The sequence below is a fragment of the Somniosus microcephalus genome, unplaced genomic scaffold, assembly GCF_052327205.1.
Source record: "Somniosus microcephalus isolate GS21.2 unplaced genomic scaffold, FLI_Smic_1.0 unresolved_chr3, whole genome shotgun sequence".
Classification (NCBI taxonomy): Eukaryota; Metazoa; Chordata; class Chondrichthyes; order Squaliformes; family Somniosidae; genus Somniosus; species Somniosus microcephalus.
The window spans coordinates 16,549,122-16,572,709 of NW_028225181.1; the positions used below are offsets into that span (position 1 = coordinate 16,549,122).

The 23,588-nt window shown below is 52.3% G+C and overlaps 1 protein-coding gene across 1 annotated transcript in view; it reads right to left on the reverse strand.

Moving 5' to 3' along the window:
• Positions 1-21,254, reverse strand: part of LOC147091230 (CD209 antigen-like protein A) — a 130,694-nt gene extending 109,440 nt beyond the window's left edge. Inside the window, exons 1-2 of the mRNA XM_085976697.1 lie at positions 19,602-21,254; positions 3,082-3,189 (exon numbers count right to left, since the gene is read on the reverse strand). Of these exons, the coding sequence (XP_085832823.1) occupies positions 3,082-3,189; positions 19,602-19,821 (328 nt within the window). The 5' untranslated portion in view covers positions 19,822-21,254. The remainder of the gene's footprint in view (positions 1-3,081; positions 3,190-19,601) is intronic.
• Between the last annotated feature and the right edge of the window lie 2,334 nt (positions 21,255-23,588).

Consider the following 23,588-nt stretch of genomic DNA (forward strand, 5'->3'; position numbering starts at 1 on the left):
CTCCCCGTGTCTCTCTCTCTCCCGTCATCTCTCTCTCTCCTCTCCCCATGTCTCCCTCCCCTCTCCCCGTGTCTCTCTCTCCCGTCTCTCCCCGTGTCTCCCTCTCCCCGTGTCTCTCTCTCCCCTCTCCCCGTGTCTCTCTCTCGCCTCGTCTCTCTCTCCCCTCTCCCAGTGCATCTCTCTCCCCTCTCCCCGTGTCTCTCTCTCCCCTCTCCCCGTGTCTCTCTCTCCCCTCTCCCCGTGTCTCTCTCTCCCCGTGTCTCTCTCTCCCCTCTCCCCGTGTCTCTCTCTCCCCGTGTCTCTCTCTCCCCTCTCCCCATGTCTCTCTCTCCCCTCTCCCCGTGTCTCTCTCTCTCCTCTCCCCGTGTCTCTCTCCCCATGTCTCTCTCTCCCCTCGCCCCGTGTCTCTCTCTCTCTCTCTCTCGTGTCGCTCCGTTCCCTCTCCCCGTGTCTCTCTCCCCCTCTCTCCCGTCATCTCTCTCTCTCCTCTCCCCGTGTCTCTCCCTCCCCTCTCCCGTCTCTCCCCGTGTCTCCCTCTCCCCGTGTCTCTCTCTCGCCTCGTCTCTCTCTCCCCTCTCCCAGTGCATCTCTCTCCCCTCTCCCCGTGTCTCTCTCTCCCCTCTCCCCGTGTCTCTCTCTCCCCTCTCCCCGTGTCTCTCTCTCCCCGTGTCTCTCTCTCCCCTCTCCCCGTGTCTCTCTCTCCCCTCTCCCCGTGTCTCTCTCTCTCCTCTCCCCGTGTCTCTCTCCCCATGTCTCTCTCTCCCCTCGCCCCGTGTCTCTCTCTCTCTCTCTCTCGTGTCGCTCCGTTCCCTCTCCCCGTGTCTCTCTCCCCCTCTCTCCCGTCATCTCTCTCTCTCCTCTCCCCGTGTCTCTCTCCCCTCTCCCCGTGTCTCTCCCTCCCCTCTCCCGTCTCTCCCCGTGTCTCCCTCTCCCCGTGTCTCTCTCTCCCCTCTCCCCGTGTCTCTCTCTCCCCTCTCCCCGTGTCTCTCTCTCCCCTCTCCAGTGCCTCTCTCTCCCCTCTCCCCGTGCCTCTCTCTCCCCGTGTCTCTCTCTCCCCGTGTCTCTCTCCCCGTGTCTCTCTCTCCCCTCTCCCCGTGTCTCTCTCTCCCCTCTCCCCGTGTCTCTCTCTCCCCTCTCCCCGTGTCTCTCTCTCCCCTCTCCCGTGTCTCTCTCTCCCCTCTCCCCGTGTCTCTCTCTCCCCTCTCACCGTGTCTCTCTCTCCCCTCTCACCGTGTCTCTCTCTCCCCTCTCCCCGTGTCTCTCTCCCCCCTCTCCCCGTGTCTCTCTCCCCCCTCTCCCCGTGTCTCTCTCCCCTCTCCCCGTGTCTCTCTCTCCCCTCTTCCCGTGTCTCTCTCTCCCCTCTTCCCGTGTCTCTCTCTCCCCTCTTCCCGTGTCTCTCTCTCCCCTCTTCCCGTGTCTCTCTCTCCCCTCTCACCGTGTCTCTCTCTCCCCCTCTCCCCGTGTCTCTCTCCCCTCTCTCCCCGTGTCTCTCTCCCCCCTCTCCCCGTGTCTCTCTCTCCCCTCTCCCCGTGTCTCTCTCTCCCCTCTCCCCGTGTCTCTCTCCCCTCTCCCCGTGTCTCTCCCCCTCTCCCCGTGTCTCTCTCCCCCCTCTCCCCGTGTCTCTCTCCCCTCTCCCCGTGTCTCTCTCTCCCCTCTTCCCGTGTCTCTCTCTCCCCTCTTCCCGTGTCTCTCTATCCCCTCTTCCCGTGTCTCTCTCTCCCCTCTTCCCGTGTCTCTCTCTCCCCTCTTCCCGTGTCTCTCTCTCCCCGTGTCTCTCTCTCCCCTCTTCCCGTGTCTCTCTCTCCCCTCTTCCCGTGTCTCTCTCTCCCCTCTTCCCGTGTCTCTCTCTCCCCTCTTCCCGTGTCTCTCTCTCCCCTCTTCCCGTGTCTCTCTCTCCCCTCTTCCCGTGTCTCTCTCTCCCCTCTTCCCGTGTCTCTCTCTCCCCGTGTCTCTCTCTCCCCTCCTCCCGTGTCTCTCTCTCCCCTCCTCCCGTGTCTCTCTCTCCCCTCCTCCCGTGTCTCTCTCTCCCCTCTCCCCGTGTCTCTCTCTCCCCTCTCCCCGTGTCTCTCTCTCCCCTCTCCCCGTGTCTCTCTCTCCCCTCTCCCCGTGTCTCTCTCTCCCCTCTCCCCGTGTCTCTCTCTCCCCTCTCCCCGTGTCTCTCTCTCCCCTCTCCCCGTGTCTCACTCTCCCCTCTCCCCCTCTCCCCGTGTCTCTCTCCCCCTCTCCCCGTGTCTCTCTCCCCTCTCCCCGTCTCTCTCTCCCCTCTCCCCGTGTCTCTCTCTCCCCTCTCCCCGTGTCTCTCTCCCCCCTCTCCCCGTGTCTCTCTCTCCCCTCTCCCCGTGTCTCTCTCTCCCCTCTCCCCGTGTCTCTCTCCCCTCTCCCCGTGTCTCTCTCTCCCCTCTCCCCGTGTCTCTCTCTCCCCTCTCCCCGTGTCTCTCTCTCCCCTCTCCCCGTGTCTCACTCTCCCCTCTCCCCGTGTCTCACTCTCCCCTCTCCCCCTCTCCCCGTGTCTCTCTCCCCCCTCTCCCCATGTCTCTCTCCCCTCTCCCCGTCTCTCTCTCCCCTCTCCCCGTGTCTCTCTCTCCCCTCTCCCCGCGTCTCTCTCTCCCCGTCTCCCCGTCTCTCTCTCTCCCCGTCTCTCTCTCCCCTCTCCCCGTGTCTCTTCCCCCTCTCCCCGTGTCTCTCCCCCCTCTCCCCGTGTCTCTCCCCCCTCTCCCCGTGTCTCTCCCCCCGTGTCTCGCCCCCCTCTCCCCGTGTCTCTCTCCCCACTCTCCCCGTGTCTCTCTCTCTCCTCTCCCCGTGTCTCTCTCTCCACTCTCCCCGTGTCTCTCTCTCCCCGTGTCTCTCTCTCTCCCCTCTCCCCGTGTCTCTCCCTCCCCTCTCCCCGTGTCTCTCTCTCCACTCTCCCCGTGCCTCTCTCTCCCCGTGTCTCTCTCTCCCCTCTCCCCGTGTCTCTCTCTCTTCCCTCCTCCCCGTGTCTCTCCCTCTCCCCTCTCCCCATGTCGCTCCCTCCAGTCTTGCCGTGTCTCTGTCTCTCTCCCTCTCTTATCGGTGTGGTGTGGGGGAAAAGGCATGACTTACTTTCACCATACAGGATTAGCACAACGATTGCGCAGATAACAGCGATGGTTAGTGAACAAAAGGCCACCTTCTTCCACGTGCTTCCACACAGCTTCTCCCAAACTGTCTCTATAAAGTCACAGTGAAAGAAAACATGATAAGCTGGGGGACGGGGAGAGTACAATGACAGGAAAATCCAAGGCTCTGTCAACTGGGATAGCTATGGTGGAGGTTGTAGCGCAGAGAATAAAGCTCCCTCTGCACTGTCCCATCAAACACTCCCAGGGCAGGTACAGCACGGGTTAGATACAGAGTAAAGCTCCCTCTACACAGTCCCATCAAACACTCCCGGGGCAGGTACAGCACGAGTTAGATACAGAGTAAAGCTCCCTCTACACTGTCCCATCAAACACTCCTAGGGCAGGTACAGCACGGGTTAGATACAGAGTAAAGCTCCCTCTACACTGTCCCATCAGACACTCCCAGGGCAGGTACAGCACGGGTTAGATACAGAGTAAAGCTCCCACTACACTGTCCCATCAAACACTCCCAGGGCAGGTACAGCACGGGTTAGATACAGAGTAAAGCTCCCTCTACACAGTCCCATCAAACACTCCCGGGGCAGGTACAGCACGGGTTAGATACAGAGTAAAGCTCCCTCTACACTGTCCCATCAAACACTCCCAGGGCAGGTACAGCACGGGTTAGATACAGAGTAAAGCTCCCTCTACACTGTCCCATCAAACACTCCCAGGGCAGGTACAGCGCGAGTTAGATACAGAGTAAAGCTCCCTCTACACTGTCCCATCAAACACTCCCGGGGCAGGTACAGCACGGGTTAGATACAGAGTAAAGCTCCCACTACACTGTCCCATCAAACACTCCCAGGGCAGGTACAGCACGGGTTGGATACAGAGTAAAGCTCCCTCTACACTGTCCCATCAAACACTCCCAGGGCAGGTACAGCACGGGTTAGATACAGAGTAAAGCTCCCTCTACACTGTCCCATCAAACACTCCCAGGGCAGGTACAGCACGGGTTAGATACACAGTAAAGCTCCCTCTACACTGTCCCATCAAACACTCCCAAGGCAGGTACAGCATGGGGTTAGATACAGAGTAAAGCTCCCTCTACACTGTCCCTCAAAACTCCCAGGGCAGGTACAGCACGGGTTAGATACAGAGTAAAGCTCCCTCTACACTGTCCCATCAAACACTCCCAGGGCAGGTACAGCACGGGTTAGATACAGAGTAAGGCTCCCTCTACACTGTCCTATCAAACACTCCCAGGGCAGGTACAGCACGGGTTAGATACAGAGTAAAGCTTCCTCTACAGTGTCCCATCAAACACTCCCAGGGCAGGTACAGCACGGGTTAGATACAGAATAAAGCTCCCTCTACACTGTCCCATCAAACACTCCCAGGGCAGGTACAGCACGCGGTTAGATACAGGGTAAAGCTCCCTCTACACTGTCCCATCAAACACTCCTAGGGCAGGTACAGCACGGGTTAGATACAGAGTAAAGCTCCCTCTACACTGTCCCATCAAACACTCCCAGGGCAGGTACAGCACGGGTTAGATACAGAGTAAAGCTCCCTCTACACTGTCCCATCAAACACTCCCAGGGCAGGTACAGCACGGGTTAGATACAGAGTAAAGCTCCCTCTACACTGTCCCATCAAACACTCCCAGGGCAGGTACAGCACGGGTTAGATACAGAGTAAAGCTCCCTCTACACTGTCCCATCAAACACTCCCAGTGCAGGTACAGCATGGGTTAGATACAGAGTAAAGCTCCCTCTACACTGTCCCATCAAACACTCTCAGGGCAGGTACAGCACGGGTTAGATACAGAGTAAAGCTCCCTCTACACTGTCCCATCAAACACTCCCAGGGCAGGCACAGCATGGAGTTAGATACAGAGTAAAGCTCCCTCTACACTGTCCCATCAAACACTCCCAGGGCAGGTACAGCACGGGTTAGATACAGAGTAAAGCTCCCTCTACACTGTCCCATCAAACACTCCCAGGGCAGCTACAGCATGGGTTAGATACAGAGTAAAGCTCCCTCTACACTGTCCCATCAAACACTCCCAGGGCAGGTACAGCACGGGTTAGATACAGAGTAAATCTCCCTCTACACTGTCCCATCAAACACTCCCAGGGCAGGTACAGCACGGGTTAGATACACAGTAAAGCTCCCTCTACACTGTCCCATCAAACACTCCCAGGGCAGGTACAGCACGGGTTAGATACAGAGTAAAGCTCCCTCTACACTGTCCCATCAAACACTCCCAAGGCAGGTACAGCATGGGGTTAGATACAGAGTAAAGCTCCCTCTACACTGTCCCATCAAACACTCCCAGGGCAGGTACAGCACGGGTTAGATACAGAGTAAGGCTCCCTCTACACTGTCCTATCAAACACTCCCAGGGCAGGTACAGCACGGGTTAGATACAGAGTAAAGCTCCCTCTACACTGTCCCCATCAAACACTCCCAGGGCAGGTACAGCACGGGTTAGATACAGAGTAAAGCTCCCTCTACACTGTCCCATCAAACACTCCCAGGGCAGGTACAGCACGGGGTTAGACACAGAGTAAAGCTTCCTCTACAGTGTCCCATCAAACACTCCCAGGGCAGGTACAGCACGGGTTAGATACAGAGTAAAGCTCCCTCTACACTGTCCCATCAAACACTCCCAGGGCAGGTACAGCACGCGGTTAGATACAGGGTAAAGCTCCCTCTACACTGTCCCATCAAACACTCCTAGGGCAGGTACAGCACGGGTTAGATACAGAGTAAAGCTCCCTCTACACTGTCCCATCAAACACTCCCAGGGCAGGTACAGCACGGGTTAGATACAGAGTAAAGCTCCCTCTACACTGTCCCATCAAACACTCCCAGGGCAGGTACAGCACGGGTTAGATACAGAGTAAAGCTCCCTCTACACTGTCCCATCAAACACTCCCAGGGCAGGTACAGCACGGTGATGCGCCTCAATAACTTCAAGGCTCAAAGTTAACTGGATAAAACAAGGCTTTTATTGGCAAAGAAATATGCCTGTGTCTTCACCTAGCATTCTGCTGCAAGACAAGCCTGGGCTTGTCTTAAGTAGGGCCAGGTATGGGCGGAGCCGACACACAAAGGGGGCGGTGCCCTATACACAATACAAGGTAAAACACAGGAGCAGGCAATACAATATATGTAGTTAAATACAGAGTCTGATGAATGACATATTTCATCACATTCACCCCTTCTACAGATTTAGTCTGTCCGGGGGTGTGATAGTCCTCTGTGACCGACGTAACGGTTGCGGTGCCGCGGTTGCCGGCTGGGTGTCCCGGGTGGTCTCCTGGGTCTCTGCCGGGGGCGCCACCGGGGTTGTTGAAGGAGTAGGTGGTGGGGGTACCGTTGGCTGGTGTACTTCCGGGGGTGATGAAAGAGTAGTGGGTGGGTAATAGTTGTTGTGGTTGTTGTTGTAGTCGTTGTCGTTGTTCCTGTTGTTACCGGCTGGGGCGAGGTCTTTTATGGACACAGTGTCCTCCCGTCCGTCGGCGTGCCGGACATACGCATATTGGGGGTTGGCGTGGAGCAGGTGCACTGGCTCCACGAGAGGGTCCGTCTTGTGGCCCCTCACATGCTTCCGCAGAAGTACCGGACCTGGGGTGGAGAGCCATGACGGTATGGATACGCCCGAGGTGGATTTCCGGGGAAAGACAAACATTAGCTCATGAGGCGTGGCATTAGTGGCGGTACACAATAGTGACCGTATTGAGTGGAGCACATCTGGGAGGACTTCCTGCCAGCGGGAGATAGGGAGGCCCTTGGTCCTTAGAGTTAGGGTGACTGCCCTCCATACTGTCCCATTCTCTCGCTCCACCTGACCGTTACCCCGGGGGTTGTAGCTGGTGGTACGGCTCGTGGCAATCCCCCTGGACAGCATGTACCGGCGCAGCTCTTCACTCATGAAGGACGCCCCCCTATCCGTGTGGATATAGCTTGGCATACCGAACAGGCAGAACAGGCTGTTGAGGCATTTAATGACCGTGGCGCTGATCATGTCTGGGCAGGGGAAGGCGAATGGGAAACGGGAGTATTCGTCCACAATGTTCAGGAAGTAAACATTGCGGTCGACGGACGGGAGGGGGCCCTTGAAATCTAAGCTAAACCGCTCAAAGGGCCGTGTAGCTTTGATTAGGTGGGCTCAATCAGGGCGGTAGAACCGAGGCTTGCACTCAGCGCAAGTGCGGCAGTTCCTGGTCAGGGACCGAACCTCCTCAATCGAGTAGGGTAAGTTGCGGGACTTTATGAAGTGGAACAGCCGTGTGACCCCTGGGTGGCAGAGGTCGTTGTGGAGGGTCTGTAGCCGATCCCCGGTGGCGTTGGCACACATCCCTCGTGAGAGGGCGTCGGGGGATTCGTTAAGGGCCCCCGGCCGGTATATGATGTCGTACTCGAAGGTGGAGAGCTCGATCCGCCACCTAAGAATCTTATCATTTTTAATCTTCCCCCTCTGTTTATTATTGAACATAAACGCTACCGACCGCTGGTCGGTAAGTAGGGTGAAGCGTTTGCCGGCTAGGTAGTGCCGCCAGTGGCGCACTGCCTCCACGATGGCTTGGGCCTCCTTTTCCACGGAGGAGTGTCTGATCTCGGGCCCCTGGAGGGTCCTCGAGAAGAAAGCTACGGGCCGCCCCGCCTGGTTGAGGGTGGCCGCCAAGGCAAAGTCAGACGCATCACTTTCCACTTGAAAGGGAGTGTTCTCGTCCACTGCCTGTAGCGTGGCCCGCTCAATATCCTGCTTAATGCTTTTGAAGGCAGCATGGGCCTCAGCAGAGAGCGGGAAAGAGGATGCTTTCAAGAGGGGGCGGGCTTTATCGGAGTAATTAGGGACCCATTGGGCATAATACGAGAATAACCCCAGGCACCTTTTCAGGGCTTTGGGGGTGCTGGGCAGGGGCAGCTCCCGTAGGGGGCGCAATCGGTCGGGGTCTGGTCCGATTTCCCCAATCTCCACCACGCTGCCTAGTATGCAGAGGCGCGTGGTGTTGAAAACGCACTTGTCCTCGTTGTAGGTGAGGTTGAGTTTTTGTGCGGTTTTCAGAAACCTCGCGAGGTTTGAGTCGTGGTCCTGTTGGTTGTGGCCGCAGATGGTGACGTTGTCGAGATAGGGGAAGGTTGCCTGCAAGTGGTGGTCCACGCGGTCCATCTCCCTCTGAAAGACCGAGACCCCATTCGTCACCCCAAAGGGGACTCTGAGGAACTGGTAGAGGCGTCCGTTTGCCTCGAAGGCGGTGTACGAACGGTCCTCTGGTCTGATAGGGAGCTGGTGGTACGCTGACTTGAGGTCGATAGTGGAGAACACCCGGTATTGGGCGATTTGGTTCACCATCTCGGATATGCGGGGTAGCGGGTAGGCGTCTAGTTGGGTATAGATGTTGACTGTTTGATTATAGTCAATCACCATCCGCTTCTTCTCGCTACCCCTCACCACCCCCACTTGGGCGCGCCACGGGCTGTTGCTGCGTTCAATAATGCGCTCCCTCAGGAGCCTGTCTACCTCGGTCGCGATAAACCGCCTGTCCTCCCAGCTGTACCTCCTGCTTTTGGTCGCTATTGGCTGGCAGTTAGGGGTAAGGTTCGCGAATAGCGAAGGCGGCTTTACCTTCAGGGTAGCCAGACCGCACACTGTGAGGGGCGGCTGGGTCCCACCGAAATTGAGCGTGATGCTTTGGTGGTGGCACTGAAAATCCAGGCCCAAGATCACGCTCACACATAAATCCTTCATAATTAACAGTTTAAAATTATTATATACAGTGCCTTTAACGGACAATCGTACCGCGCAGTAACCCGCAATAGTCGATATCTGGGTTTTGTCGGCCATAGAGATCGTGCCCCGAGTAGGGACTATAGTTAGAGAGAGTCGTTGTACCAGACCAGGGTGAATGAAGCTCTCCGTGCTCCCGCTGTCAATTAAACATTTAACCTTGCACCCGTTTACCTCGATGTCCACCATCGATTTGGATAGTGGGTGCGGTCTGGACTGGTCCACTGTGATCGACGCCACTGTAGGGCCCTGATCGGGACAAGATGGTGGGCCACACGAGGCCGGGTAAGATGGCGTCCACGATGTCTGCTCGCGAGATGGCGGACCCCACGAGGTCGGACAAGATGGCGTCCAAGATGGCCGCTCCCACGGCGCGCACGCGGCGGTGGCGGGTTTGCCTGCGGGGTTCCCTCTGCACACCTTCCCAAAGTGCCCCTTCTTACCGCACTTAAAGCAGGTGGTGCCTTTCGCCGGGCACAGGTTCCTGGTGTGCTTCGGCTGCCCGCAGAAGTAGCATTTGGGGCCCCGATGCGTCGCGGCGGTCGTAGGGCTTCTGGGGGGAGAGCAGGGCCCCGACGGTGTTGGGCTACCGGGCGGGGAAACAGAGGCGGCGTGGGCCGCGCGGCCTGCCGAGTAGGAGTCAGAGTTCTTCTGAGCCACATCCAACGATCGCGCTGTGTCCACAGCCTGTGTCAGATCTAGGCCCGTTTTCTCCAGCAGTCTCTGCCGGATGTAATTAGAGCTAAGGCCTGCGATAAAGACATCCCGAATCAGCTCGTCTGTGTATACCGTGGCTTTCACGTCTTTGCATTTGCAGTCTTTGCCAAGCACTTTTAGGGTGACTAGAAAGTCCTCTAGCGACTCTCCGGGTCGCTGTGTGCAGGTAGCAAGCAGGTGCCTGGCGTACACCTCGTTGGTAGGCCGCTGATAGTGGGCCTTTAGCATGTTGCAGGCATCCAGGTAGGTGGCGGCGTCTTGTATGAATGGAAAAACCCGGTGGCTTACCCGATTCTGCAGGATCCCGAGTTTCACATCTCCGGTGGCTTTAGAGGCTGTGACGGCTTCGGAGTTCACAGAATCACAGAAACCCCACAATGCAGATAGAGGCCATTTCAGCCCATCGAGCCTGCACCGACACATATCCCACCCGATCTCCGTAACCCCTACACCAACACATATCCCACCCTATCCCCATAACCCCACGTATTTAATCCCCCTAACACTAAGGGTCAATTTATCATAGCCAATCAACCTAACCCGCACATCTTTGGACTGTGGGAGGAAAGATTGGCCATAAAAAATTCCAAGCACTGGAACCAGTGTCCAAACCGTGCCGATGCATCCGAAGCATGCGGGTCCAAATCCAAGCTTTCCGGTGTCAAAAGTTCATCCATCGTTGAAAGTTTGCTAATAAAATTGATGCACCTCAATAACTTCAAGGCTCAAAGTTAACTGGATAAAACAAGGCTTTTATTAGCAAAGAAAGATGCCTGTGTCTTCACCTAGCTTCACCTAGCATTCTGCTGTTCTGCTGCAAGACAAGCCTGGGCTTGTCTGAAGTAGGGCCAGGTATGGGCGGAGCCGACACACCCAATGGGGAGAAAGGGGGGCGGTGCACTATATACAATATATGTAGTTAAATAGAGAGTCTGATGAATGACATATTTCATCACACACGGGTTAGATACAGAGTAAAGCTCCCTCTACACTGTCCCATCAAACACCCCCAGGGCAGGTAAAGCACGGGTCAGACACAGAGTAAAGCTCCCTCTACACTGTCCCATCAAACACTCCCAGGGCAGGTACAGCACAGGTTAGATACAGAGTAAAGCTCCCTCTATGCTGTCCCATCAAACACTCCCAGGGCAGGTACAGCACGGGTTAGATACAGAGTAAAGCTCCCTCTACACTGTCCCATCAAACACTCCCAGGGCAGGTACAGCACGGGTTAGATACAGGATAAAGCTCCCTCTACACTGTCCCATCAAACACCCCCAGGGCAGGTACAGCACAGGTTAGATACAGGATAAAGCTCCCTCTACACTGTCCCATCAAACACCCCCAGGGCAGGTACAGCACGGGTTAGATACAGAGTAAAGCTCCCTCTACACTGTCCCATCAAACACTCCCAGGGCAGGTACAGCACGGGTTAGATACAGAGTAAATCTCCCTCTAAACTGCCCCATCAAACACTCCCAGGGCAGGTGCAGCATGGGTTAGATACAGAGTAAAGCTCCCTCTACACTGTCCCATCAAACACTCCCAGGGCAGGTACAGCACGGGTTAGATACAGAGTAAAGCTCCCTCTACACTGCCCCATCAAACACTCCCAGGGCAGGTACAGCACGGGTTAGATACAGAGTAAAGCTTCCTCTACAATGTCCCATCAAACACTCCCAGGGCAGGTACAGCACGTGTTAGATACAGAGTAAAGCTCCCTCTACACTGTCCCATCAAACACTCCCAGGGCAGGTACAGCACGGGTTAGATACAGAGTAAAGCTCCCTCTACACTGTCCCATCAAACACTCCCAGGGCAGGTACAGCACGGGGTTAGATACAGAGTAAAGCTCCCTCTACACTGTCCCATCAAACACTCCCAGGGCAGGTACAGCACAGCTTAGATACATAGTAAAGCTCCCTCTACAATGTCCCATCAAACACTCCCAGGGCAGGTACAGCACGTGTTAGATACAGAATAAAGCTCCCTCTACACTGTCCCATCAAACACTCCCAGGGCAGGTACAGCACGGGTTAGATACAGAGTAAAGCTCCCTCTACACTGTCCCATCAAACACTCCCAGGGCAGGTACAGCACGGGGTTAGATACAGAGTAAAGCTCCCTCTACACTATCCCATCAAACACTCCCAGGGCAGGTACAGCACGGGTTAGATACAGAGTAAAGCTCCCTCTACACTGTCCCATCAAACACTCCCAGGGCAGGTACAGCACGGGTTAGATACAGAGTAAAGCTCCCTCTACACTGTCCCATCAAACACTCCCAGGGCAGGTACAGCACGGGTTAGATACACAGTAAAGCTCCCTCTACACTGTCCCATCAAACACTCCCAGGGCAGGTACAGCACGGGTTAGATACAGAGTAAAGCTCCCTCTACACTGTCCCATCAAACATTCCCAGGGCAGGTACAGCACGGGTTAGATACAGAGTAAAGCTCCCTCTACACTGTCCCATCAAACACTCCCAGGGCAGGTACAGCACGGGGTTAGATACAGAGTAAAGCTCCCTCTACACTGTCCCATCAAACACTCCCAGGGCAGGTACAGCACAGGTTAGATACAGAGTAAAGCTCCCTCTACAATGTCCCATCAAACACTCCCAGGGCAGGTACAGCACAGGTTAGATACAGAGTAAAGCTCCCTCTACAATGTCCCATCAAACACTCCCAGGGCAGGTACAGCACATGTTAGATACAGAGTAAAGCTCCCTCTACACTGTCCCATCAAACACTCCCAGGGCAGGTACAGCACGGGTTAGATACAGAGTAAAGCTCCCTCTACACTGTCCCATCAAACACTCCCAGGGCAGGTACAGCACAGGTTAGATACAGAGTAAAGCTCCCTCTACACTGTCCCATCAAACACTCCCAGGGCAGGTACAGCATGGGTTAGATACAGAGTAAAGCTCCCTCTGCACTGTCCCATCAAACACTCCCAGGGCAGGTACAGCACGGGTTAGATACAGAGTAAAGCTCCCTCTACACGGTCCCATCAAACAATCCCAGGGCAGTTACAGCACGGGTTAGATACAGAGTAAAGCTCCCTCGACACTATCCCATCAAACACTCCCAGGGCAGGTACAGCACGGGTTAGATACAGAGTAAAGCTCCCTCTACACTGTCCCATCAAACACACGCAGGGCAGGTACAGCACGGGTTAGATACAGAGTAAAGCTCCCTCTACACTGTCCCATCAAACACTCCCAGGGCAGGTACAGCACGGGTTAGATACAGAGTAAAGCTCCCTCTACACTGTCCCATCAAACACTCCCAGGGCAGGTACAGCACGGGTTAGATACAGAGTAAAGCTCCCTCTACACTGTCCCATCAAACACTCCCAGGGCAGGTACAGCATGATATACCTATCAATTCCTCCAATAAAAGGCGAAGAGTTACGAAGGTGACTAAAGGTTTTTATTGACTAAATAACAGAGCCCACTCTCGTGGGTGATCCGATCCAAGCAGGAGGAATACCAGTCAGTCGCTCACCTTTATACCTGGCCTGGTGGGTGGAGCCAAGGCGGAGTCGGCGGTGGTCATCCCAGGTATAGCAGTGTGGCAAGAGGCGACCTCGTACCGTGATACAATAGTGGTCAGTGATACAGTTATAACGAACAGTGGTGAACAGTGCTAACTACTAACAGTGATACGATAGTGAACGTGGTTTACCACATTCACCCCTTGTTTAGAATTAAGTCCGGCGGGGTGAAGTGTACTACCAATTCTGGTAGGTCAGTCTGTCCGGAGGCTTCGTAAGCCTCTCCGATCGCCGCAGCGGTGGTGTTGCCTTATCCGGTGCTGGTGCCTTATCCGGTGTTGATGCTGGTGTTTGCGTGGTCGGCGAGGGCTCGTGGGGTTCCGGCATGCCGTCTACCTGGGCTGGGGTTGGGGGGGGTGGTGGCGGTGTTTCCGGATCGGCTGAGGGTGCGAGGTCTCGTAGGGAGACAGTGTCCTCCCGCCCGTCTGGGTACGCCACGTAGGCGTACTGGGGGTTGGCGTGCAGGAGGTTCACCCTCTCGACCAGGGGGTCCGTTTTATGGGCCCTCACGTGTTTCCGCAGCCAGACCGGCCCCGGGGCGGTCAGCCAGGTTGGTAGAGTGGTTCCCGTAGTCGACTTCCTGGGGAAAACGAACATTCGTTCATGGGGGGTGGTGTTAGTGGCCGTGCAAAGTAATGACCGGATGGAGTGCAGCGCTGTCGGGAGAACTTCTTGCCAGCGGGAGGTTGGGAGGCCCTTAGACTTTAAGGCTAAGAGGACGGCCTTCCATACCGTCGCGTTCTCTCTTTCCACCTGACCGTTACCTCTGGGGTTGTAGCTGGTGGTCCTGCTTGCTGCAATACCTCTCTCTAGGAGGAATTGCCGGAGTTCCTCGCTCATGAAGGAGGAGCCCCGGTCGCTGTGTATATAGTTCGGGAACCCGAACAAGGCGAAGAGGGCATTCAGGCACTTGATGACCGTGCTACTGGTCATGTCGGGGCAGGGGAAGGCAAAGGGGAAACGGGAGTACTCATCAACGATGTTGAGGAAGTACACATTACGGTCAGAGGACGGGAGGGGCCCCTTAAAGTCGATGCTCAGGCGCTCGAAGGGGCGGGTGGCCTTGATCAGGCTTGCTCGGTCCGGCCTATAGAAGTGCGGTTTGCACTCCGCACAGGTCTGGCAGTTCCTGGTCATGGTCCTGACCTCCTCGATGGAGTAGGTCAGGTTGCGGGCCTTAATGAAATGGTAGAGTCTGGTGACTCCGGGGTGGCAGAGCTGGTCGTGGAGGGTCTGAAGCCTATCGATATGCGCGCTGGCGCATGTCATTCGTGAAAGGGCATCAGGGGATTCGTTCAGCTTGCCTGGCCGGTACAAGATCTCATAATCGTAGGTGGAGAGCTCGATTCTCCATCTCAAGATCTTGTCATTCTTGATTTTGCCCTTCAGCTTGTTATTAAACATGAAAGCCACCGAACGCTGGTCGGTGAGGAGGGTAAATCGTTTGCCTGCCAGGTAGTGCCTCCAGCGCCGTACTGCCTCCACGATCGCCTGGGCCTCTTTCTCGACCGACGAATGTCGGATCTCGGGGCCCTGTAGGGTCCTTGAGAAGAAGGCCACTGGCCTCCCCTCCTGGTTTAGGGTGGCGGCTAAGGCGAAGTCGGATGCGTCGCTCTCCACCTGGAAGGGGATGGACTCGTCCACTGCGTGCATCGTGGCCTTGGCTATGTCTCCCTTAATGAGGGAGAAGGCCGCGCACGCCTCCTCCGTGAGGGGGAAGGAAGTGGCTTTCAGGAGGGGTCTGGCTTTGTCCGCGTAATTGGGTACCCATTGGGCATAGTAGGCGAAAAGCCCCAGGGTTCTCCTAAGTGCTTTAGGGCAGTGGGGGAGGGGTAGCTCCATGAGGGGGCGCATTCTTTCTGGGTCGGGGCCGATGATTCCGTTCTCCACTACGCAGCCGAGGATGGCAAGGCGTGTGGTGTTAAACACGCATTTCTCCTTATTGTAGGTGAGGTTCAGCCGTTGGGCCGTACGGAGGAATTTCTCCAGATTCGCGTCATGTTCCTGCCGGTCGCGGCCGCAGATAGTGACGTTATCTAGGTAGGGGAATGTAGCCTGCAGTTCGTTCTGGTCAACCATCTGGTCCATCTCCCTTTGGAAGACCGAGACCCCATTAGTGACACCGAAGGGGACCCTAAGGAAGTGGTATAGGCGCCCATTCGCCTCGAAGGCGGTATACTGGCGGTCCTCAGGGTGGATAGGGAGTTGGTGGTAGGCCGACTTCAGGTCGATGGTCGAGAATACTTTATACTGTGCAATCTGATTGACCATGTCAGATATGCGGGGGAGGGGGTATGCGTCCAGCTGGGTATATCTGTTTATGGTCTGGCTGTAGTCGATGACCAGGCGGTTTTTATCGCCGGTCTTTACGACTACGACCTGGGCACGCCAGGGGCTGCTGCTCCCCTCGATAATGCCCTCTTTCAGGAGGCGCCGCACCTCAGAGCTAATGAAGGCTCTGTCCCCGGCGCTATACCGCCTGCTCTTGGTAGCGACGGGTTTGCAGTCAGGGGTAAGGTTAGCAAACAGAGAGGGTGGCGGGACCTTGAGGGTGGAGAGGCTGCAGGTGTTACGCGGTGGGCGGTTTAACGTTTGCTGGTTGTTGACTGTGAGTGGGGGGAGGGGTCCACCGTATGCTAGGGTTACGCTTTGGAGGTGGGATTGGAAGTCCAGCCCTAGTAGGACGGCAGCGCAGAGATGGGGGAGGACGAGGAGTTTAAAGTTTTTATACTCCGTGCCCTTAACCGACAGGGTCACGACACAGTAGCTGCTGATGTCCGTGGCGTGGGACCTCGATGCCATCGAGATTCGGCTGCGCGTTGGTAGGACAGAGAGGGAGTAGTGGCTCACCGTGTCTGGGTGGATGAAGCTCTCCGTGCTTCCGCTGTCGAACAGGCAGGTCGTGGCGTGGCCGTTCACTTTGATGTCCATCATTGACTTGGACAGATGGTGCGGGCGGGCTTGGTCCAGGGTGACGGAAGCTAGTGTGTAGCTGAGCGAGTCGTTGTCATCTGCGGGCGAGGCGGTCGGGCGTGGTGAGTAAAATGGCGTCTCCCACGAGGTAGGGCAAAATGACGGAGAAGATGGCTGCCCCCGTAGCTCACATGAGGCACTATTGGGGTCGGTTGCCTTAATCAAAGATGGCCGCCCCCATGACTCATGTGTGGGGATGCTGGCCTCAGTTGCCCTAAACAAAGATGGCCGCCCCCATGACTCATGTGTGGGGATGCTGGCCTCAGTTGCCCTAAACGAAGATGGCCGCCCCCATAGTTCGCATGCGGCACTGCTGGCCTCTGAGGATCCGCTCCTGCAGGCCTTGGAGAAGTGGCCTTTCTTCAGGCAGGTTCTGCATGTGGAGTTCTTGGCTGGGCAGCGCGACCTCGGGTGCTTCTCCTGGCCACAAAAAAAACAGCCGGCGGCCCGATCGCGGATGCCCGATATCGGGGCCGGTGCCGGGGGTGGCGGGGCCGGTCGGGTCCGGGACGCCGACGCAGAGGTAGGTCCCGGGGGCGGCGCTGGGAAGGGTGCTGTGGTAGGGGTCGGGCCCGAGTCCCAGGGTCGCGAGCAGTACCTGGTGAATGCTTCCTGATCTTGGTGGGCCACTTCCAGGGAGATAGCGAGGGCTTCAGCTTTTTCCATGCTGAGGTCTTTAGCTTCCAGCAGTCTTTGCCGTGAGTACTCGGACCGTAGGCCTTTCAGGAATGCGTCGCGGATATTATCTTCAGTATTTTCGGCTGCCGAAACCGATTTAAAGTCACAGTTCCTGGCGAGTGCATATAGCGCCTGTGAGAATTCGGCTACTGATTCTCCTGGCTGTTGCGGCCGTGATCTTAGGAGGTGCCTAGCGTACATGTAGTTTACCGGGGTCCGGTACTTCTGTTTCAGCAGGTTGATGGCGGTCTCGTAGGTAGTCATGTCCTCGATGAGAGTGTATACTCTCGGGCTCAGTTGCGCCTGCAGGACACTTAGTTTGGATGCCTGAGGGACGCTGGATTCTCTCAGGTATGATTCGAAGCAGACCAGCCAGTGTTTAAAGTCTGCGGCTGAGTTTGCTGCTCGTGGGTTCAGGTCCAGGTACGGCGGTCTGAGGGCTCGCAGCCAAGCTGGCTGGTGTGGCTGTGCTCCTGGGAGCTGCGCTGGTGGCTCCTCCGCCGGTTGTGACTCGTTGTCGGACATCATTAAATTTAGTCAATAAAATTGATATACCTATCAATTCCTCCAATAAAAGGCGAAGAGTTACGAAGGTGACTAAAGGTTTTTATTGACTAAATAACAGAGCCCACTCTCGTGGGTGATCCGATCCAAGCAGGAGGAATACCAGTCAGTCGCTCACCTTTATACCTGGCCTGGTGGGTGGAGCCAAGGCGGAGTCGGCGGTGGTCATCCCAGGTATAGCAGTGTGGCAAGAGGCGACCTCGTACCGTGATACAATAGTGGTCAGTGATACAGTTATAACGAACAGTGGTGAACAGTGCTAACTACTAACAGTGATACGATAGTGAACGTGGTTTACCACACAGCACAGGTTAGATACAGAGTAAAGCTCCCTCTACACTGTCCCATCAAACACTCCCAGGGCAGGTACAGCATGGGTTAGATACAGAGTAAAGCTCCCTCTGCACTGTCCCATCAAACACTCCCAGGGCAGGTACAGCACGGGTTAGATACAGAGTAAAGCTCCCTCGACACTCTCCCATCAAACACTCCCAGGGCAGGTACAGCACGGGTTAGATACAGAGTAAAGCTCCCTCTACACTGTCCATCAAACACTCCCAGGGCAGGTACAGCACGGGTTAGATACAGAGTAAAGCTCCCTCTACACTGTCCCATCAAACACTCCCAGGGCAGGTATAGCACGGGTTAGATACAGAGTAAAGCTCCCTCTACACTGTCCCATCAAACACTGCCAGGGCAGGTACAGCACGGGTTAGATACAGAGTAAAGCTCCCTCTACACTGTCCTATCAAACACTCCCAGGGCAGATACAGCACGGGTTATATACAGAGTAAAGCTCCCTCTACACTGTCCCATCAAACACTCACAGGGCAGGTACAGCACGGGTTAGATACAGAGTAAAGCTCCCTCTACACTGTCCCATCAAACACACGCAGGGCAGGTACAGCACGGGTTAGATACACAGTAAAGCTCCCTCTACACTGTCCCATCAAACATTCCCAGGGCAGGTACAGCACGGGTTAGATACAGAGTAAAGCTCCCTCTACACTGTCCCATCAAACACTCCCAGGGCAGGTACAGCACGGGTTGGATACAGAGTAAAGCTTCCTCTACACTGTCCCATCAAACACTCCCAGGGCAGGTACAGCACGGGTTAGATACAGAGTAAAGCTCCCTCTACACTGTCCCATCAAACACTCCCAGGGCAGGTACAGCACGGGTTAGATACACAGTAAAGCTCCCTCTACACTGTCCCATCAAACACTCCCAGGGCAGGTACAGCACGGGTTAGATACAGAGTAAAGCTCCCTCTACACTGTCCCATCAAACATTCCCAGGGCAGGTACAGCACGGGTTAGATACAGAGTAAAGCTCCCTCTACACTGTCCCATCAAACACTCCCAGGTCCGGTACAGCATGGGTTAGATACAGAGTAAAGCTCCCTCTACACTGTCCCATCAAACACTCCCAGGGCAGGTACAGCACGGGTTAGATACAGAGTAAAGCTCCCTCTACACTGTCCATCAAACACTCCCAGGGCAGGTACAGCACAGGTTAGATACAGAGTAAAGCTCCCTCTGCACTGTCCCATCAAACACTCCCAGGGCAGGTACAGCACGGGTTAGATACAGAGTAAAGCTCCCTCTACACTGTCCCATCAAACACTCCCAGGGCAGGTACAGCACGGGTTAGATACAGAGTAAAGCTCCCTCTACACTGTCCCATCAAACATTCCCAGGGCAGGTGCAGCACGGGTTAGATACAGAGTAAAGCTCCCTCAACACTGTCCCATCAAACACTCCCAGGGCAGGTACAGCACAGGTTCGATACAGAGTAAAGCTCCCTCGACACTGTCCCATCAAACACTCCCAGGGCAGGTACAGCATGGGTTAGATACAGAGTAAAGCTCCCTCTTCACTGTCCCATCAAACACTCCCAGGGCAGGTACAGCACGGGTTAGATACAGAGTAAAGCTCCCTCTACACTGTCCCATCAAACACACCCAGGGTAGGTGCAGCACGGGTTAGATACAGAGTAAAGCTCCCTCTACACTGTCCCATCAAACACTCCCAGGGCAGGTACAGCACTGGTTAGATACAGAGTAAAGCTCTGCACACACTTTACAACAAGAATCATTGGAACCCTTCCCTGATCAATGGGTACCGAGGCCAATTCTAGAGCCCTTCACGCAGCACCCCAAGCTGAGTGGACCTCAGGACCGCCCCAGCCGGTTAATAACCCCCCCCTCAGCGAGTTGGACGTACCGTCCTCCGTTCCGGCGCGCGAGCCAGTGGTGGTGCTACTCTCCTCCTCCTCCTCCTCCTCCTCCTCCTCCGTCTCCTCCTCGTTCCAATCGGAGTCCTTCGGGTTCTCGTTCCACCTCAGCCTGCTGGTCGGCTGACCCCGGGAGACCTCCTCCATCGGGCTCTCGTCTCCCCGCTTCCGACCTTTGCCCCAGGCATCCTCTTCATCATCCTCCGCCATGGAGGGGGATTGCACGTCCCCCCCCACCCCGACTGATCAATGAATCAGTGCGGAAGAATTGTCCCAGACTTTCTTTTAAAAGTTGTTGGTCATTCTTTACGTTAGTAACTTTGCCCCCCAGCCCCCTTTTCACTGTGTATTTCCAATAAATATTAAATCTGCTGAAGCAAAGGATTAGATTAATTGATATATTGGCAATTGCTCAGCAGAAAATTCGCTTGTTTTTAATGGATTAATCACTTTGTATCAGTTGCAGCAATGAATGATTATCACAATGAATGTATTCGCGATGACGTTCAAATATACTGGTGAATTATTAATTTTAATTCTTGACTTTATGTTAAGTATTGACATTAAAATTAATGATTCACTCAATAATCGCTTTGAAATTAATGAATTATTTGTTCAATTTGACAGCTGATGACTCAATTGATTATTCAATGAATTTAATCTAAAATTAGAATAGGTTTTAATTAAGTATTCAATGGATGACTGCGCATTAGAGGCTAATTATTCATTATTTAGGTTAACTATTGATTATTGATGGCTAATCTCAAAATATTAAGATTATTTGTTGCCTTTTTCTTAAGATCATCAATAATTCGACTTTAAAAAAAAATCAATAATCCTAAGTATTGATTATTAAGTGTAAAGAATTGTTGATTATTTATTTATTCAGATAACTTGTAAAATTAATCAGATTAAATAAATATTCAGCATCCTTTATGGAGAATTACAAGTTTGCTCAAGGTACTTAAACACCGAGATTGATTCTTAAACATTTAGATAAATTATTAAATGTTGAGACAAACAATTAAAGATTTAGAGTGCGCAGATGTTTACCGATTAGCTGTTTAAATAATTACGAATAATTAATGAATTACTTATTGAGCACGTGTTAATTTATTGAACATGTGCAGGTTGCGGGTTTCGATAAATTATTAAATATGATAATCAATCGTTAAACATTTGGCTAAATTATGAAATATTTAGTTGACGCGGATGTTTGCTGGTTTAGTTATAGATCATGACAGGTCTGGTCAAATTAAATCAATTATTTATTCAGCATTTGTTAATTTTTAAGCTAAATTATTAAATATGTTGATCAATTATTAATTGTAGGTTTTTATTCTCAATTAGCTGATTAAATGGGAGAGGCTTATTCAGCTCAATTGGTAAAGGTTTGACTTAATTGCGGTGTGGATTAATTGTTAATTATAATGGGTTCTGTACAATATTTAGATGGCTTGTTTTTTACGAATTATTAAAACTATTCTGCGGGTTGTTTGCATCCACGGTGGATGAGCTGCCTGCAGGCCTCAGGCCCCGAAGCCTCGGCCTCTCCTTGCCAGCCACACTCCAGCTAAGCACAGCCCGCCCCGCTGCGCCCGGCTCCAAACCAGCGGCCCGCCGTCGCCGCCATCTTGGTAAAGGCTGGATGGGGGTGGACCGGGCCGAGCGGAAGCTGGCGTCGGCCGGAAGGGACGTCACACGCACAGGATGCGCACGCAACACAAACAAGAATCCCAGTCTGCAAATACAAGGGCAATGCAATTAATAAATTAGACAGGGAGAGAGTGACAGATAATAATCCAGTGTGTAAATACAAGGGCAATGCAATTAATAAATTAGACAGATAGAGAGTGACAGATAATAATCCAGTGTGTAAATAGAGGGCAATGCAATAAATAAATTAGACAGATAGAGAGTGACAGATAATAATCCAGTGTGTAAATACAAGGGCAATGCAATTAATAAATTAGACAGATAGAGAGTGACAGATAATAATCCAGTGTGTAAATACAAGGGCAATGCAATTAATAAATTAGACAGATAGAGAGTGACAGATAATAATCCAGTGTGTAAATACAAGGGCAATGCAATTAATAAATTAGACAGATAGAGAGTGACAGATAATAATCCAGTGTGTAAATAGAGGGCAATGCAATTAATAAATTAGACAGAGAGTGACAGATAATAATCCAGTGTGTAAATACAAGGGAAATGCAATTAATAAATTAGACAGATAGAGAGTGACAGATAATAATCCAGTGTGTAAATACAACGGCAATGCAATTAATAAATTAGACAGATAGAGAGTGACAGATAATAATCCAGTGTGTAAATAGAGGGCAATGCAATTAATAAATTAGACAGGGAGAGCGACAGATAATAATCCAGTGTGTAAATACAAGGGCAATGCAATTAATAAATTAGACAGATAGAGAGTGACAGATAATAATCCAATGTGTAAATAGAGGGCAATGCAATTAATAAATTAGACAGATAGAGAGTGACAGATAATAATCCAGTGTGTAAATAGAGGGCAATGCAATTAATAAATTAGACAGATAGAGAGTGACAGATAATAATCCAGTGTGTAAATAGAGGGCAATGCAATTAATAAATTAGACAGATAGAGAGTGACAGATAATAATCCAGTGTATAAATACAAGGGCAATGCAATTAATAAATTAGACAGATAGAGAGTGACAGATAATAATCCAGTGTGTAAATAGAGGGCAATGCAATTAATAAATTAGACAGATAGAGAGTGACAGATAATAATCCAGTGTATAAATACAAGGGCAATGCAATTAATAAATTAGACAGATAGAGAGTGACAGATAATAATCCAGTGTGTAAATAGAGGGCAATACAATTAATAAATTAGAGAGATAGAGGGTGACAGATAATAATCCAGTGTGTAAATAGAGAGCAATGCAATTAATAAATTAGACAGATAGAGAGTGACAGATAATAATCCAATGTGTAAATAGAGGGCAATGCAATTAATAAATTAGACAGTGAGAGTGACAGATAATAATCCAGTGTGTAAATAGAGGGCAATGCAATTAATAAATTAGACAGATAGAGAGTGACAGATAATAATCCAGTGTGTAAATAGAGGGCAATGCAATTAATAAATTAGACAGACAGAGAGTGACAGATAATAATCCAGTGTGTAAATAGAGGGCAATGCAATTAATAAATTAGACAGATAGAGAGTGACAGATAATAATCCAGTGTGTAAATACAAGGGCAATGCAATTAATAAATTAGACAGATAGAGAGTGACAGCTAATAATCCAGTGTGTAAATACAAGGGCAATGCAATTAATAAATTAGACAGATAGAGAGTGACAGATAATAATCCAGTGTGTAAATAGAGGGCAATGCAATTAATAAATTAGACAGACAGAGAGTGACAGATAATAATCCAGTGTGTAAATACAAGGGCAATGCAATTAATAAATTAGACAGATAGAGAGTGACAGATAATAATCCAGTGTGTAAATACAAGGGCAATGCAATTAATAAATTAGACAGATAGAGAGAGTGACAGATAATAATCAAGTGTGTAAATACAAGGGCAATGCAATTAATAAATTAGACAGATAGAGAGTGACAGATAATAATCCAGTGTGTAAATACAAGGGAAATGCAATTAATAAATTAGACAGTGAGAGTGACAGATAATAATCCAGTGTGTAAATAGAGGGCAATGCAATTAATAAATTAGACAGTGAGAGTGACAGATAATAATCCAGTGTGTAAATAGAGGGCAATGCAATTAATAAATTAGACAGATAGAGAGTGACAGATAATAATCCAGTGTGTAAATAGAGGGCAATGCAATTAATAAATTAGACAGATAGAGAGTGACAGATAATAATCCAGTGTGTAAATACAAGGGCAATGCAATTAATAAATTAGACAGATAGAGAGTGACAGATAATAATCCAGTGTGTAAATAGAGGGCAATG